We start from the raw sequence: 17,936 nt of genomic DNA, 5'->3' as shown, positions 1-17,936 counted from the left end.
CGGCACAGAGACAAAAAATATCGACTCGAGGATCGTTCACCTGAAAAGAGCATCCCAACCGTGATAGCCCTGCCCCATCATTAAATTTCTACTCTGCTAAGGGAAAGGCTCTGAAGCCAAACAAATTTCCAGGTGCCAATTAAATTCTCTTATCTCTAGGTCTCTGGGACTTGGCAGAATACTCGCTGAATCCCTTCTGAGGTCCCCAAGTGGCCCCAGGCCCTTTTCTCAGCCCAGGCCTGTCTGCCCTTCTGCTGGGTGCCTGCCACTCCAGTGAGCACAATGCTAATTATGCCTTTAGCACAGCCCTGTTATTCTCTCAACAGAGCTTACTAGTCCCAGGCCCACCTGTCCTGCCCCGTTGATGCTTAGTTACTGCCTTTACATACTGTTACCCACCAGAGAGCCAGCTGGGCTCTTGTCGCCCAAGGGACAGCTCTAAGTCCAGCTTCTGCAGTGTGGCTTCTACCGCCATACCTGCTCCATCACAGGAAGACCACACCCCCTAATTGGGATGCAGGTAGCATCCAATTTTATGGTTTTTGGTTGTTGTTGTTGTTGTTGGAGACTGAGTTTCTCTGTGTAGCCCTGACTGACTTGAAGCTTGCAGTACTGTAGACCAGGCTGGCCTCGAACTCACAGAGATCTGCCTGCCTCTGCCTCCCAAGTGCCAGGATTAAAGGTGTGTCCATCACCCTGTCTTTATATTCATTCTTAATGCCGCAAGCTCATATTGCCATGTAGGAGAGAATAGTTTAAACAAAGTGTTTTGGTTTGTTTGATTTGGTTTTTCTTTCCAAATGGCATGCTCCATGGCAGAAGAATGGGTCAGCATATGACAACTTCTGTCCCTTAAGGTCCTTCTTGGTCACTTTTGCACCCCACTCCTGTAGCATCAGGTGTGACCCCTGCCACCAGAAGAACAGACGGCAGTGTGTTGATGTAGGCCTACCACAGAGAATCTCAAGAAGCTTCTTCCGGGTGGGTCCAGGCAACAGTGGATGGAACAGCCCACCAGACTACCTTTGACCTCTGTCTATAAGTTAGGGCCCCGAGGCAGAGAGTGGATGGCCCTCTTTGCTGCAAGCTCCTCAGGTTTAAGATACAAGAAATCTCCACTCTCTTGAGGTCACCACCCCGCCATCTCTAGAGCTTAAATCTATTTGCCTGGCTTTGTGAAAGGGAACATCACGCTCCTCAAGGAGGCAATGGTGTCTCTAAGCCGCTGCGTGCAGACAAGAGGAATGTGGGAAGGAGGGAACTGGTAGGAGTGTTACCTGGCTATGCCCTTGCAGCCTAGTGACTCCAGGGTGGCTAGAGAGCAGCAGAGCCACCCTTAGGAAGCTCACTCCTTTAGAGGAAGGACAGTTTCGCAAGTGAAGATGGACCTGGTGAGCTGCCCATCGGGCCCTGGCACGGCGCTGGGCCTGTTAGGAAATCAGGGAGACACTGCGTCTCCCGGGCAGGCGCCACTTCTCACTTGCCCCAGCCCTGCTTGCTTCAGGCGCTGGCTAAAGAGCCAGGCTGGTAGCTGGGCAGGTGGCTGGGTGCCCTCTGCCACCGGCCTGGTGCCCAGGAAGCTACAGCTACAACTTGGAAAGTGTCCCTCTTCTGAGTCCCACTGGTAAGGCCAGGGGGCTGTCAGGGGCCATGTCAGCAGGAGGGCAGTATGACGTTTGGGGAAGGATTCCAGACTGTTTCCTCCAGCCAGAGGCTGAGCTCCACCACCCTCTTGTCCTTTCCTGTCAAGTGGGGACTCCTCTGTACACACACAAAAGAAAACCCCACCCAAGATGCCCCGCTCCCTCCCACCCCCACTTGAAGATAAAAGCTTGCCTCTTGTTTAGTCACTGCCTTGTTATCACTGAGTCGTGAAGGTACATGAAGCTAATATTTTAATATTGTATGTTTGATCCTGCAGAGGGGTATGAGGCAGGAAAGAGGGTGTCATCTTGGGGTCTACTTTTGAACCCCCTGGGCCTGTCACTCAAATGAGATGTTTCTCAAAGGAGACACAGCCATGGGAATGAGTTCAGGGTCAGTAATGAAAAGAGTCTAAGGCCAATGAGGTGGGCTGGAGATGGCAGTGAGCCAGGGGCTGTAAATGAGGATCTGCACAGTACAGACCCGCTCACTTGGGGGATGAAACCTGTGAGGTAGGCGAGCTTGTCTGAGAATCTTTCCGTTTCATAGGCTTTGAAAATACAGCAGGGTAGAACACTGTGAGATCCCCAGAAATCTATGATCCCCAGCTCACAGAACCTTGACTGTGAGCACCTAAAGTCCGCCTAGCCCTTCAGCTTTCCCTTGCCACTCCAGATCAGCAGCCTACACGAGACCTTCAGACTTGCTTCTAGGGATGCTCCTTGGAGGCCGAGGATTAGCCTGCTTGACTCTTCGGCGCCTTATTCCAACCCAGCAGCCGCTCATTCTACAGGCCAGTTGCTATGGGAACTATAACCTTGAATTTCCTGGCTCTGGGGCTGTGAAAATCACAACCTGAACCTTCCGTGGATGTGGGTTTTTCGATTAATTTCCTGTTTGATTGTTTACTTTAGAAAGCGGAAAATGCCTTTGCTGCAGCTAGGTCCCTTTACCCAAAGGCTGTCACACCCTCCCTGCAAAGCCAACAAGGTCAAGGCCAGGCCTTAGGTGGGTGGAGGTAGAGGAGGCTGGGGCCAGGGCAGGGAGGAGGCCCAGCTAGGGGCAAAGGGCAGCCTGGCCTCTTTTAGCCTTTTTCTTCGCGGGGTCCCAGAATGGTGCGACAGACCCAGGAGCTCCAGCTTTGGCCCTAGTTGGGGAGTCTGGCCACCCAACCAGAGCCCCAGACCTGGCCCCTAGCCAGCCTTAACTCTCCCTGACTCAGAACCATTCAGTGCTGAGTCAGACCCAAGCTGCAGTTACTCCATTCCTTCAGAGGGTAATGTGAGGGGTGACAGCCAGCCATGGCCCCAAGTGCCTGGCTCCCTAGGCTAAGCCGCCCCATGGGCAGCTGAGAGAATGCCTGCTTTGTTGTCTCTGTTTGCTGCAGCGGAGAGCAGTGTGTTGGTGTTGCCAGTTGCCATGACTGCATCCCAGTCTCTGTTCCTTGTGTGGGGATGGGGGGGGGGGGGGTGGGGGGGGTTGGGGGGGTGGCAGGCAGGCTCAGGTGAAGCCCAGGGTACAGGTATCCTCCTCTCCAGTGGTAGGCATCCCACAATAGAAACATTGGCAACCCTGAGCCTTCCTCCCCATCCGCATGCTCAGCCTCAGAGAGAGGCAGGAGCTCTGGCCCCCACTTGATTAGTGAAGACTCTGAACCCAGGGCAGAACTGGAATTGCCTTGTCTTCATGGGCCTGTGAAGTGCTCTCCGAAGCAGGGCCGTTTGGAGAAGGGAGGTGGTGCTGCTGCTGATTGCTTCCAGATGAGAGGCGAAAGCTGCGTGCATCCTAGCAAACCAGGTGTGCAGTCACCCACCTCTCCTGGCCTCTCTCTTTCAGCCTAAGTGTGTGCCGCTCACTGCGTAGCAGTAGCTAAGCTACTTGAACTTTGAAACCAGACTAGACCTGGGTTCAGTTCCCGTTTTCCCACCTTCTGAGGTCTCCAGGGGAAGTTATCTTGCTTCTAGCCTGTTTCTGCCCTTTTAGCATGAGAAATTATGTTGTGTCTAACTGGGCCGGGAGGATTTTAAAATGTCCACAAGAGTACCTAAAACAATCACCGAAAATGTCGAGTAGGTTACAGGTGAGGCACCCAAAGGTGATGGGCAACACTCAGAAGCCCACTCTGAAAGTGGGGAGTCTGAGAGTTACCTCCAGTGTTTCCTGTTCACCCTGGAAGCAAGATGGATAGATGCTGGGGTAGCTCGAAACAGAAAAGACAAGCAGTTTCTAGGAAAGGGACTGGGAAGGACACCACAGGCAAAGCTGGGAGGCATTGGCTGCAGATGCAGCCGACTTCCCTGGTTCCACACATGGCCCCCAGGGTCCTGAAAATTCACAGCTACTGGGATTCTGAACAGTGGCCCTCCTATCCAGGCCAGTGACCGGGGTTTGGCCCCCAAGAGGAGCCACTGGAGCTGTGGCCCCTGGCTGTGGTATTCACAGAAGGATTCAGTGTCTGCTCAGAGCCCCGGATTACGTTTCCGCTCCCCTGGGCCAGCCGTGGAGCGAAGCACTACCCCCCCCCCCCAAGTGTGACATTTAGTGTGGCCACTTTGTAGGGGAGGATTGCAAGCTCGGCAAGAAAGGAACTAATTATTCTCGCTGGGCGCCTGGTCCACAGCTAGGGTGACTACTCGCCTCCATTAGAAGGCTGGCAGCCAGGCCTCAGGCACAGGCTTGGACTGAATGCCAGGGCAGAAGTACACACTTCCTTGACATCTGACCCTGGCTACCCTACCAAGACTTCTTGTTAGAGTAATAGACAAGTGATATTAGGGGAAATTTCCCTCTGGGCGGGGGGAGGGGGTATCTGAAATGCAGGCAGCACAGATTGATAATGATAAGAAACGAATATGTGGCATGCAAACTCTATAGTTTTCCCCACAGGGCAAGCCACAAGAGCATCTACATAGGTGCCTACACAGCCCCTGCCTCATCTACATAGGCGCCTACACAGCCCCTGCCTCCAGCTCTGAGAGAGCCCTTCTCTTGTGGGCGCAAGGCTAATCTTTGTACTTGATCTTCCTTTTGCTTAACTCTGTCCTATCTATTCCAATCTGAAACTTTTAAACAGGGCTACAGATCCTCCTGTCTCCACATACATTCCTGTCAACCCAGTGTCTTTCTCTTGATCTTCTCTTCTTCTCTTCCATAGACAGGCTCTGAAGGAAAACAAGAGAGTCTGGCGAGAGAAGGAGAAAGAGGAAGATGGGGGAGGTCTCCAGTAAAAGAAAGCAGATCTATACTTTCTAGGTGTACTTGGGACCTCCCTCCCGCTCTCCAGGCCCGATCCCCAGCTTCTACCTGCCTCTGTCACATACTGATGTCATCATGGCAAAGGTCACCCTTTCTTTCCTAATCACTAGGTCCAGGGCACTGTGGTCATTGTTCATCTTACTTGACCTCTACAAGCATTTAACCTGTTGACCTGTACTTCCTGGAACTCTTGCCTTCCATGACGCTGCTTCCTCTTGCTCCACTTAACTCTCTGGCCACCCTCTTCTTCCTCCCCTACGGTTCCTCCTCTCTTCTCCTTTTAGCCATTGCTGATTCCAAGGTTAGAGCCCTCACCTCCTTTCTCTTCTTAGTCCATGTATTCGCCAGGTCTTTTCACTGGGTACTGAGCCAGGTAGCCACTCTCCAATCATCCTCCAAGACCATTGCTAAGGACCTTGAACTCAGCATTCCTAACACTGAGCTCCTTAGCTCCTGCCTTCCCATACCATTGGTGGAATTGCCATGTATGCAGTTGATCAAGCTTCGAGCCTGCCACACCCACTGTAAATCTATTCTCTCTTTTTAACAGGGTCTTTCCTTTATGCCTGGCTCAATCCAAGCCACCGCAGTTATACATGACAGCCTCTCACTGGGCTTGTTGCCTCCAGGCCTGGCACAAGCCTCCCAGGACTCTGAGGTTCTAGTTTATACTGTGTAAGAAAGGATTTTTGTTAAATGAAAATTTAACATTTAAAACTCTTTCAGGGGCTCTCCAGGACTTTGAGATTTGAGAGAGAGAGAGAGAGAGAGAGAGAGAGAGAGAGAGAGAGGAGAAATGAAACTGGGTAGGTAGCAAGGCAGCCAGAGCCCATTAGTATGCAGCCCTGGCCTTATTTGTCATGCTACATCCCCTACCAGTCCTGTATATGTTAGTTGTCTTGGGACACTGTTGGGACACTAGTCAGTGCATTAGTGAACTCTGCTTGCTCATAGTCGTAGCTTGTGTGTATTCTTCTTTGCAAAATGCCTAGACTATTCTCCACTACCACCATTCACCCCATGATTCAACGCCATATGCCTGGCAAAAGTCTCTCAGAACTCTTATTATCCTTGTATTTACACTATGTTGTATTAGCATACGGTAGATGTTCCTTAAATGTTGGTGTAGGTGGATACATGCACATACGGATTGATGGTTGGGTGGATGGATGCATGCATGCATGCAGGTATGGATGGGAGGATTGATGGGTGGGAGGGTGGGTGGGTGGGTGAATGGATGGATGGGTGAGTGGTAGGTGGATGGATGGACAGATGGACGGATGGACGGGAAGATTGATGGGTGGGTGGATAGATGGATGGATGGGTTGGTGAGTGGGTGGGTGGATGGATGGATGGATGGACGGATGGATGGGAAGATTGATTGGTGGGTGTATGGAGGGGTGGGTGGGTTGATGTGTGGGCGAATGAATAGGTAAGGATGAGCAGATAAAGTAGATGAATGGGTAAGCAAATGGATGAAAGGATAGTGTATTGATGAATAAACAGATGTCACAGTGCAATCAAAGAATAGGCAAAATCAATTTTGTGAAAGCCCAGGTTGGCTCTTGTCACCAGTCAGCAGAATTAAGAATTATGAGTTCCAGCTTTCCAACTAAAAATTACCCAGTCTCAGAGAAATGAAAAACATTCTCTATGGAAGAGGATGCTGACCCAGGACTCTGAGCTCTGTCTAGCTCTGCTCAGGCTCACTGGCTGGCTGGCTGGCTTATGCAAGCCATTTAACTACTGAGGCTTGGTTTCTCTGTCTATTAAGTAGAGATAATAATGCCCGTGGCCTTTGCTTGTCTCCACAAGAGTGTCACGAGGGTACGAAGTGTGTTAGGATCTGTAGGGAAGATATATGTTTATAAAGATATAAATGCAATCATAATAATAACACCTTGCGTTTGAATCAGGCTCTGCAGTTTTCAAAGCTCTTGCCTGTATATTATCTCAGTTGACTCTCAAAACAGTGAGACAGATAGTATCCCCATTCTCAGGTGAGGAAACTGAGGCACAGCGTGATTAAGTGGCATGCCCTGGGTCACTCTTGGTGAGTGGCATATCTTGACTCCCCGTCTGCTGCACGTTTTTGATGATAGCTTTTCTTGGATGGATTATCTGTCTCCCTGAACAGAGAGAACCAGACGTAATTGACCCTCTTCTCGATGACTCAAGGTCATTACCGCGAGTATCAGTTCCTGTGTTGTCTTTTAGACTCAGCTGTGACACAGGTTCAAAGCCAGCAGAGGCATAGGATAGGTAGGCTCTTCCAACTAAAAGGTACCCCTATAGTGCAGACAGCTGAGTGAAGTCCCCAGTTCAACATCCCATCATCCATGTACTGGGACTGTGTCTTCTTTTCCTTTCTTCCTCTCTCTTTCCAATGTTAGTGTTTGCCCATCTCTGAAGTGCCCGCCACCTCTAATCCTTTGATCTCCATTTTAGTCTTCCTGGCCTTCAACTTCTCCCACGCTTTGATTTTGTCCTTCCATATACACAGCCAGCCAGTCAGGGTACTCTGATGGACTCCAGTCTCCAGCAAAGTAGCCAGTGTACTCTATAAACTTATTTATCCTGCGTCCTCCTTGCTTCCCCCAGCCCACCCAGAACCAACACTACTGAGAATAGGTCAGGGCCAGCATTAGCTGTAGCATTTGAGGCCACTGGGTCTATTCTCCCCGACTGCAGGATACGCCTGTGGGGAGCAGGGGTGGTCAGGAAGGGCTGGTCAGCGTGCCTCAGGTTGACACCCTATCTAGTGAGACGCAAAGCTGTGGTCTACTTGCTCACCCCTACCTTCTCGTCAAGAGTGCCCTACACTTCCTTCTGTCAGCGCCTTCTTTCTCTCCCTGCTGGGTGGCATCCCAAAAGCCAGCCTGGTTCCATCCTGGGCACGCCTTGGGCAGCATGCCCATGCCCCATGGCCCTTCCCCGGGGACTCAGGGATGCTCTTTCTCTAGTTGCTGTCAGGCCTCCCACAGCCTGGCTGGAGCACCTCAGCTTCTTCTCCCTGAGGGAGGATGTGATGGGTGTGCCCACAACAAGGCTCCGGCAGAGACAATAGCACAGGAATGCATTCGCTTCCTAACAAACACTGTGTGGGCTCGTACAATTGCCTTGGATTCTCGTCCAAGAAACACATTTCACGGTGCAAGGGTGCGGGTGGCTTGCCTGCCCCAACCCGCCCACATCCCTCTCTATGCCAAAGACTTGAATGAGTATAGCCTCTTTCCCACCCAGACCTTCACCCTAAGACTGGCCCACGCTGGTCCTCCATTGGTGCAGCCATTCTTTCTAAGAGTGAGAAAGACAATGTATTCGCCCAGGGGGCCCTGCTCTGGTCGCTGTCTTTTTCTTTCTTTTTTTTTTTATAGCCAGTTTTTTGTTGTAGTCAAATATACATAACATAATATTTACTATTTTCAGTATACTTTTACAGAATTAAACCCATTCACATTGCCCTGTAATCATCCCTACCAGCCACACAGAGTCTTTTTATTTCCCCAATTGAAAACCTGTCTCCCTCAAATAACTCCCCATCCCACGTCCCAATTCCTGTTAGCTACCTGCTTTCTGCCACTATGAACTTGTCTGTTCTCAGGACCTCATAGAAGCAGAACCAAGCTGTATTTGTTCTTTTGTACCAGGCTCCTTGCATTTAGCAGTATCTTGAAGGTTGGTTGAAGTGATGGCACATGTCACGGCTCCTTTTGGAGCTGAATAATACTCCCTTATCGAGATTGATCATTTGTTTACCCTTTTCCCCCAGTGATGGACACTTGGGTCTCTCTGCCTTTGACTGCTGTCAATTATATAGCCATGAAGACATATACAAGCATTATGTCTGTTCCGGTGGCCGCTCCTTTTTTTGAGACGAATCTTTGAGTTCAAGCAACCATCTCCTGAAAAATCCCAAGTAGAACACACATAAATAAGAAAAGTGCTTGGCCCCTCAACATCCAAACAGGATTCTCTGACCCGAAACCTAGCTGTCCTTCTGGGAACCTAGACTTGAAGAAATGGGACACAGATCAGGAAATCTGAGCCAGGGTGGAAGAAGGGGAAGGTTCCATAGTTGGAAGGATGTCTATGATGTCTATAAAGTCCATGAGTGACTGCACCTTCTTCATCACTGAGGATAATAGGGGGCCACTGAAGGGTGGGTCTGGGCAAGGAGCCCTCATTGGTTGAGGCGGTAAGCCTCTTGTTACCAAAAAAAAAAAAAAAGCAATGGGAACTTCCTGACTAGTCACAGAGTGGAGCAAGGCACCCTCAGAGGTCAAAGAAGGAGGTTGAAGGAGCTCTATCTGCAGTCATCGCTAAAGGGTCTAGGCATCCATGTTCAACAGGTAGCATCAGGGAGCCAGTCTGCATCTAAGGGGTGAGCAGGTGTCTTCTTCCTTATTTTTTGAGACAAGTTCTTTAAGTGAACCTGGAGCTCACTAATTAGGCTAGACCAACAGGCCATTGGATCCCAACTCCTCTCTCTGCCCCCCCAGGGCTGAGATTACGAGTGTGTCCCATCAAACTTGGCATTTTGACCCAGGTTCTGGGAATCCAACTCATGCTTACAAGGCACACACTTTACCAACTGCACCATCTCCCCAGCCTCTCCTTGTATTTTCTGTGCACAGCCACAGTGAAGACGGGAGGATGAAAGACACAGCCTTCTGTAATATCCTTGAGAAAGCCCAGCAGGCCTGAGCAACAGGCCCATCACACAATGTGGTTTTTGGCTTAGCACAGACTTTCCCAATAGTCAAGTAAGAGATAAGATCAGAAGAAAGAACCCGTCCATAGCTCTGCTTGGGAGGAACACAGGCCCTGGCAGGGTGGAAGTGGTACTGTGGTCTGTAGGGAGCCCGGGACACAGGACAGTCACAAGGATCAGAGGAAAAGAGTAGGGGAATAAAGGAAGGAAGATGGACAGGCCGCAGAGCCTCATCCTGTCATAGAAGGGGCAAAGGCAGGCAAGCAGGCTCTGGGCAGTAGAAGAAATGAGAAGGAGCTGTTGGCTCAGGGGTCAAAGCACTCTGCTGACAGGGCTCAAAGCTGCCTGAGGCTTTCCCTGCAGCACTGCCGGAAGTGGGAAAGGCCACTTTCCAGGGGTAGAGATGGCACATTTCACTGTAGCCATTGCTTCTCAGGCCCTGGCTCTTTGAGGAATTTCCTATAACATTACCTCACTTGTCACTTGTTCTTTGAGACAAGGTTTTGCTGTAGCTTTGAAGCCTGTCCTGGAACTAGCTCTTGTAGACCAGGCTGGCCTTGAACTCACAGAGATCCTCCTGCCTCTGCCTCCCGAGTGCTGCGATTAAAGGCGCGTGCCACCACTGCCCTGCTAACCTGGAAGACTCTTGCGGGGAGATACTACAGACCCAAAGAAGCTGACCTCAGGACGAAATATGACCCAGGCACACGCCTGCATTGCTGTGGGAAACCTGCCTCAAATAGCTACCACAACCACCTTCATTTGATACATAAATGAGCCTACCTTTCACCTTGCCTCCAGACCCCAGTTTTTCCTCCTTCCTACACAATGGCCAACACCCCCACACACACACACAGTCTCCAGTTCCCTCCCCTAGAAACTACATCTTCTGCCGTCCTTGCAATTTCAGTAGCATTTTATTTATTTATTGTGATTTCTATAGCACCTCCAATCCCTAAATTTAGGCATTTGAAACAGGGATATCAGGAATTCAAGGTCATTCTCAGTTATACAGCAAGTTCAGGGCCAGCTTGGGCTACATGAGCTTCTATCAAAAAAAAAAAAAAATTTTAATGGTAAATATGATGTTAAATGAGTTGTGTCGCAGTTTCTAAAGAGAGACATTGAGCGGACAGGTTGGATAGGTAGAGGAAAGCGTGGGTGATCACAGCGACTTTGACTTGCACCTGCTGCACCAGTGGAGAAGAAACTAACGACTGAACTCTCACCTGTAGCCAGGCCCTGGCTCCTGACCAAGGAGAGAGATGGACAGCATCAAAGCTGGGTCAGGAGTGAGCAGGACAGTGGCCCACCTGCCGGGCTGGCAGCTGATGCCCAGCTTCACTGTCGTCTTCTCTGTCCTCTTTTCTGCAGCTCTTACAGTCTCAGGATGTGAAGGAAGACGCTGTCCTCTGCTGCTCCATGGAGGTGAGCTGTGGGCTCAGGTGGCCGAACCCCAGATGCTCACCAGCGGAGCAACCGCTGGTCCGGGGATGTCTGCGGAGCCAGTCATAGGCTGTTTTCTAGAGGAATCAATGCAGGCTGGCACTGTCCACTTCCTGTCCCAAGACCTTCTGCTGTTTGGATCAGGCATGCCACACTAATGACTTAAGAGGTGGCAGCTGCCCCCAAAGATGCCCCTTCACTTCCATGGCATGTCATTAGGAGAAGGTGCCAAATGCTTGATTGAATCTCCTCCATTGGCTTAGCCTTTTGGAAGGCTCCCGATCTTAAGATGCAGCCACCAAACACCGAAACTTCCAGAAACTTTCTTCCAAGGCTGGCTGGGTTCTGGGGCAGATCCTACAAATAGCCCAGAGTCTCGGGGAGGGGGGAACACACATAGAAGAAGGGCCTCCTAGCACTGGGACTGTCCGTGCCAGTGAGCATTTTATATGTTCAGGTGGCTCTGGCCAGGTTGCAAAGGCCACACCCCCGGAGCTTTGTGCCAAGAGCCTGCACAACAACTTTGGTTGGATGGGATGGTCATCAAGTTTATGAGTCGGGCTCCAGCTGGGCACCTGCATGGTGCTTGGGGAGATTCAAGGGAAAGATAAGACAAGGTCCGTTCCTTCAGATGGCTTCAAGGCTGCCGCGTGCACAGTGGCTGGGGAATGTATGGGAAGATTGTACATACAGAGTGTATATCCATGGATATCAGGGGAGCGAGATGAGGATGGGTCAGAGAGCTCAGGAAAGGCTTGTGGGAAAGGGAGAGCCTAGAAAAGCAGGTAGGACAAAGCCAGGGTGCAGTGGCAATGAAGGTTCAGATCATATGGAAAGGGACCCTCAGGAGTTGTTAGCCAAAGATGAGAGCTTCTCCTAGCCAGGTTTTTTTGTTTTTGTTTTTTGCTTGTTTGTTTTTGGTTTTTTTTTTGGGGGGGGGGTTGGTTTTGGTTTTTCAAGACAGGGTTTCTCTGTAGCTTTGGAGCCTGTCCTGGCACTAGCTCTTGTAGACCAGGCTCGCCTCGAACTCACAGAGATCCGCCTGCCTCTGCCTCCCGAGTGCTGGGATTAAAGGCATGCGCCACTGCCGCCCGGCTTTTTTTTGTTTTGTTTTGTTTTTTGTTTTGTTTTTTGTCCTTCCCATCCCCTCCAAAAATGATGGATCTCCCAAGATCACCTGACTGACCTTCTACTTCAGTTCATGTCTCTCCTAGCTATTATTGCAAATGTGGGTAGAGGTCAGTTCTGGAGCTAGAGGTAGGTTTGGAGTTAGAAAGCAGACCCCATGGCCCCTTCTGTTCCACACAGACAGACATAGGTACCAATCACTAATCTGTTTCCAGAGAAATACCTGGCAAATAGAAATGATCACGGCGATACCTGATAGCCCGAGGGAGCAGACCGTGGAGTCAAATGAGAGGCTAAGTGTAGTCAGAGAAAGCTTCTTGCAAGAGGGAAGGTTCTGGGGTAGCAGACCCAAGAGGTGAGGTCCTAGTGAGTTGATGTCAGGCCTGGGCAGCAGACAATATCCTGGCTCTGACTATTCCTGCCTGGATCTGCATGTCCCTAGGACAGTCCAGGTCTTTTTGGTCCTTGCCTCCAGCCTACCTAGCCAAGGATTGGGGGTGGGGGGGCAGTGCATATTATGGGGTCCGAATCCCATCCTGACTACACTTTTTACCCACAGCTACAAAGCACAGGCCGGCTGCTGGAGGAGCAGCTGCCTGAGATGATGACGGAGCTCCTAGCCAGCGCTCGAGATAAGATGCTATGCCCCTCAGAGTCCATGCTCACCCGGTCCCTGCTCCTGGAGGTCATCGAGCTCCATGCCAACAGCTGGAACCCTCTGACGCCCCCCATCACGCAGTACTACAACAGGACCATCCAGAAACTGACAGCGTGACAGAGAAAGGGGCCTGGCGGGCAGCCCGTGGGCAGCTGGGGCCCTGGTCCACAGGGTCAGATGGACAGGCGAAAGACAGGGGTGGCCCTGGTGGGAAAAAGAAATGAGCAGGGAGGCAGGCAGCAGCAGTGACCAGTCTGGAACCAGTCACGGAGGGGATCGGATCCCTCAGAAGAGCTCCCCCATGTCGCTCCCCAGCCTGAGCATGTGGCAGCTCACACCAAGGGAAGCATGTTTCTTTGTCCTGGTGGTCACCCGCCCTTGCTCTCCTGGGCTCTAGTGCTCCCCGCCTCCGCCCCCGCCCCCTGCCTTCCAACCCATCCCCCATAGAGCTTTATGGGAGGAATCTCTGCCACTCCTCACTGTCTCCAGCTGCCTCTCAGCCTCCCACACCTCTGGCCACGGGCTGGGTCAGCCAGGACTGCCGAGGGTTGAAAAAGTGGGTCGAGACGGCTCTCATTGTTCCCACGTGCCGTCCGCCGCAGTCGCCAACTGGCAGCCGGCAACGTGTAGCAGATGTCTGGGAGGACAAAGGCAGGCACGGTCCCCACCAGCCGCCCACAATTGACAGTCTTTGTCAGCCCCAGAGGATCTGGGGAAAGGGTCCCCCACCCCTTCAAACCTTCGAGTTTCACCCTCCTAACTTCAATTCCTCCTACTTCCAGCCTCCAGCCCCAGGGCCTGCCGCTCCCTCCAGGCAGAGGAGGGAGTTGGGACTCCCAGCTCAGCTTGCTCCCTTTTATTTTGTTTTTCCACTAGATGCTTTGAAGTCTCTCTTCTCAATGAGAATGCCCTAGATGTGATCCCACAGTCGTCGCCTCGAGGACCCCCCCCCCCGATTAGTGGGAGATCAAACCTTGCCCCCTCTGTAAAGAATCGAGCCACAAACAGCTTGCCAGTAGCCAGCTAGTAATTGGAAACTTCTGCCCCATTGGGGGTCCCCACTGGAACCCCGTGTTCCTGGGCCCCTGTCCACTGCTAGCTTCCAAAGGGCTGATACTGTCCCCTGGACTGCCTTAGGACCTGCCCTGGCCCCTGTTATGGCAAATGGGGCCAGAAACGATGCTGGCGAATTAAAACCAAATGCAAGTCTTGTTCCAAGCAACTGCTGGAGGAAGAACCACTGCTGGCTTCTTGGGTCTGGGAGCCTCATCCACGGGCTGTGCCCTTGCCCTCACCTCATCCCAGGCAAGACCTGGAACAGCCTCCCAGACTGATGGGGAGAGGAAAGCCTTGGAGTCGTGACTCGGGGACAGTTGGTAGGTGACCAGGCAGGCAGCCAGGTGGAGTTCTTCAGGCTAGCAACAAAGCTAGGTAGGGTTTCTTGAAAAGTTTTGGTCCCAGGGAGTAACCCTTCTTCTATACCGGCTAGAGAGGAGGATGTGGCTCAGCCCAAGAGACTGGTCTGTGTGGTGACGGGTTGCTGCTCTGCCTCATCTCTGGGAAGCAGGAACCCACACTTTGATGCTCCACCAGAATGTGGCTTCCCAGTGTGTTGCTTTTACGGGGATTGGTCATCCTCTAGGCCATGTTGGAGGCTCTTGAGCAGTGGTTCTCAACCTGTGGGTCAAGATCCCTTTGGGGGTCAAGCAACCCTTTCATAGGGGTCGCATATCAGATATTTATATTACAATTCATAACAGTAGCAAATTACAGTTATGAAGTAGCAGTGAAATAATTTTACAGTTGGGGGTAACCCTAACATGAGGAACTGTATTAAAGGGTCGCAGCATTAGGGAGGCTGGAGAACCACTGCTCTTGAGGCTTCCTAGTTCATATCAGGCTGGCTAGAGTAAGGAAGGTTTCTCTTAATTGTTTCAAGTCTAGAAGATGAGAAGGGAAAGTCGGGGTGAGAGAGTCCCCAATCTCCCTGGCTCTCCCCAACTGAAATCTGGTAAAGATGGGGCCTCAAAAGGACCTGCTGGGAAGAAGGTATAGAGGTCAATGGCCACCCCAGCTTTGATCTCTTTCTTCTCCCTCTCCTCCTTCCCATCTTTCTTTTCTCTACTTCTTGCTGCCTTGTCTCCCATTCCAGCCCTTAGGTTGAGCCTGGAACCCAGGGTCACTTACAAGCCCCACAGGTGGTGTTGAGGGAAATGCAGGTCAGATGATGTACAGAGAAGGCCCCAGGGAAACCTTGCTCTTGTAGAGTGGGGCGGCCCAGGTCCACAGGCACCTGCTCCCTGCAGTTTCCGGGAGCCACAGGTGTCCTTGCGTGGGCCTGCTTCCCAGGCGTCTCTAAGGCTGGCATGTGTGATTGTGAATGCTTGCACACGCACAAGTGTATATAAGCATCTGCTGAGCGTGAAGCAGGACCATGAGAAAGAAAGAGGCTGATGGTGGGGGTTCAAGTCACGGGAGTAGGGGAGGTCTCCTAGGCTCCATATGGGGGCTCCCAAACACTGTGTAGAGGCGGAGACTGTAGCTTTGTGGGTACCGTAGACCTAATGCAGCTCCTTCTTAATGGCCTATTGGGGGGGTCTTGCCTCAAGAGCAGCCCCTTCTAGGGCCCTGAGGACCAGTATGAAGATGCAAGATATAAATATGTATACATATATAAATATATTTTTAATTACATGTTGTGTCCTGGTGGCTCCAGACTTACCGTCTGCCTAGTTGCTTGAAAGCTCTTCCTGGTCGGTCCATCCTAATATGACACTTCCAGCTGTTGTTTGTTTGTTTGTTTGAAATGCAGATCCCTGCTACTTTTTCAGACATGGGAAAAAAAACTTTATTTTATTTTATTTTTTAAAGAAGCAACAGTAAAGCCTAAAATCTCCAAGTCTGAGTAGCTTCCTGTAGGAGACTTCTCAGGCAGGAAGTGGGGGAAAATGCAGGCACCCACAGATCCCTGACCTCTCCCCAGGCCAGAGCGCTCTCTGCCGCCAGAGGAACAGCCTATCAAAGCCCACCTCTGAATGAATGGACAGGAGGCAGAGCTAGAAGATATCTGGCTGCCGCCTCTCTCGGGCTTGTGTTGTTTATCTGGCCATGGTGATCTAATATTGAGCCTTTTCAGGCTCCCCCAGTCAGGACGAATTGGTTCTTATTTTCCTCTCAAGTGGCCTGCTTGTCACTGTCCTCCTCATGAACTGGCCGTATTGCCTAAGCTCTGGGACCACAACTCCTGCAGGACTCCCAGCCTCCCTTGGACAAGGCCAGGAGCCTCACCATCAACCATGGAGAATGTGTGCCCCCTAAAACCGTCTTCATCCATGCATTCTTCCTTATCCAGTCTGTAAACCTTTACAGTCTGGGAATCCTCTCGTCCATCTGTGTAAATGTAAATGTTGACCCGACTGGTATTTATTCTAATTTTTATTGTATTTTATTTTATTTTGTCTGAAGGGTTAGGGGGTGGGAAGCATACCACTGGTTGCACCCAGGGCAGCTGCAGGGATGAAGCCCATACAGCCCAGGAGCCAAGAGAATCAGCTCCTTTGGGGCCCTCTGGGTAGCCACATCGTAGGCTGTTATCTGGCGTCAGAAGCCAGCCAGTGTTCCTTGTCCCAGACACTCAGGCCTGCCCATGGCGTGATGCCCCTCAGCGGCCTGGCACTGTGTTGGGAAACCTGACTGGGTCTTGGAGGAGGTGGGTGGGAGAGAACAGAACTCTCTCCTCTGCTCAGGACACTTGCGCCAGAAGATCTGGCACCTCACCTGAGCCAGCTGGGAACCTGACAACAGGACCTTACCTCCCCGGAGCAGGGTCTAGAGCTTCCCGCCAAAGCTATGGGCCAATCCTGCTCGCGCCATTCCTCCCCATCACCCGTATGTCCTGCTTCCCAGCTGAACCCAAACTACAAATGGGTTTAAAAAAAAAAAAATAAATGATACCAAAAGTGTCCTGAGTCTGTCTTCTCTGTAACGAGCTCAACAGGGGTAATCTTTTCCCCTAAGCCTTTTATGCCTTGGCTGGTCCAGACAAGAATCTCAGAAGAGCCCAGACTGTGAGCTGGTAAGGAGAGTCCTCACTGCCTGGCCGCCATCCAGGGCAGGAGCAGGCTCTAGGATCTGAAGAGGCTGGGAAAGGGCTCGTGCAAGATAATCCTGGCAAAAGAACGGGACATGTGTATCTAAAAGCGAGGCTCTGAGACCAAGCCAGCGTGGTGGAATTTCCTGAAGAAAATGACTCTTGTGATAGCTTTGGTTTGCTGCAAATTTAACCAGCCTCTAGACCTACCCCATCTCAGGGAAATGTCCCCATAGCATTTAGCAATAACTTTTTGTAAGAAGCCTAAGATTCAACTGGGCCCTGGTGGCGGATGCCTTTAATCCCAGCACTCAGGAGGCAGAGGCAGGCGGATCTCTGTGAGTTCGAGGCCAGCCTGATCTGCAAAGTGAGTTCCAGGACAGTCAGGGTTACACAGAGAAACCCTATTTAAAAAAAAAAAAAAAAAAAGGTGGGGGAGGGGCAGAAGTCTCTGAGTTGGTCATATGAGCTTTTTATTCAAGTCATTAGTGAGCCCTGTGAGGTATTTCCTATAATACCGTGCCCTCCTTTTGCGGTGTGTTCCGTGGAGAAGCATGGGAACCCTGCCTCTGTAACAACTCCTTGTGTAGCATCCTCCTCTTCATCCTTCCTTAGGCAGGCCCAGCCCAGAGCCGTCTGGGTACCTGGAGAGGACATGTTGAGACTGGTCATTGCTCAGGACTCAGCTGATGCCTCCTGACACTGCCTGAGGATGGCCAGACATACAGGACAGGGGTGAAGGAAATGATGATCTGACGACTTATCAAGCCGGTTTACAAAGCTGTGAAAGAGGAGGAGCAGCAGAGGTGAGAGGTCAAAAGGAAAAGTGTTTGAAGAGGACTCCAAACCCCAGGCTTCACCCAGACCGTTCAGGGTGACAGGCCTGCTTAGAAGCGCATAGATTACCAAGTCTAACGCAACCTACCACACCTACCATCCAATGAAATGTCCCTACCCTGCATTTCACTCCCGTCTCTGCTGATGTGTGTCCTCTGTCCTGC

At 51.3% G+C, this 17,936-nt stretch overlaps 1 protein-coding gene across 5 annotated transcripts in view; it reads left to right on the top strand.

Annotated features, from left to right (window-relative positions):
- The window catches only part of Ctif (cap binding complex dependent translation initiation factor), a 255,117-nt gene extending 238,308 nt beyond the window's left edge, over window positions 1-16,809 (top strand). For all 5 annotated transcript variants that reach the window (XM_038330213.1, XM_038330211.1, XM_038330212.1 and 2 more), the window contains 2 exons: window positions 10,988-11,041; window positions 12,747-16,809. In XM_038330213.1, coding sequence (XP_038186141.1) covers window positions 10,988-11,041; window positions 12,747-12,962 — 270 coding nt within the window. In that variant the 3' untranslated portion in view covers window positions 12,963-16,809. The remainder of the gene's footprint in view (window positions 1-10,987; window positions 11,042-12,746) is intronic.
- Window positions 16,810-17,936: the final 1,127 nt, after the last annotated feature.

The sequence above is a fragment of the Arvicola amphibius genome, chromosome 5 (genome assembly GCF_903992535.2).
Source record: "Arvicola amphibius chromosome 5, mArvAmp1.2, whole genome shotgun sequence".
Lineage (NCBI taxonomy): Eukaryota > Metazoa > Chordata > Mammalia > Rodentia > Cricetidae > Arvicola > Arvicola amphibius.
Note: the sequence above shows the minus strand (reverse complement) of the source record. Positions and strands in the feature narration are given on the sequence as shown.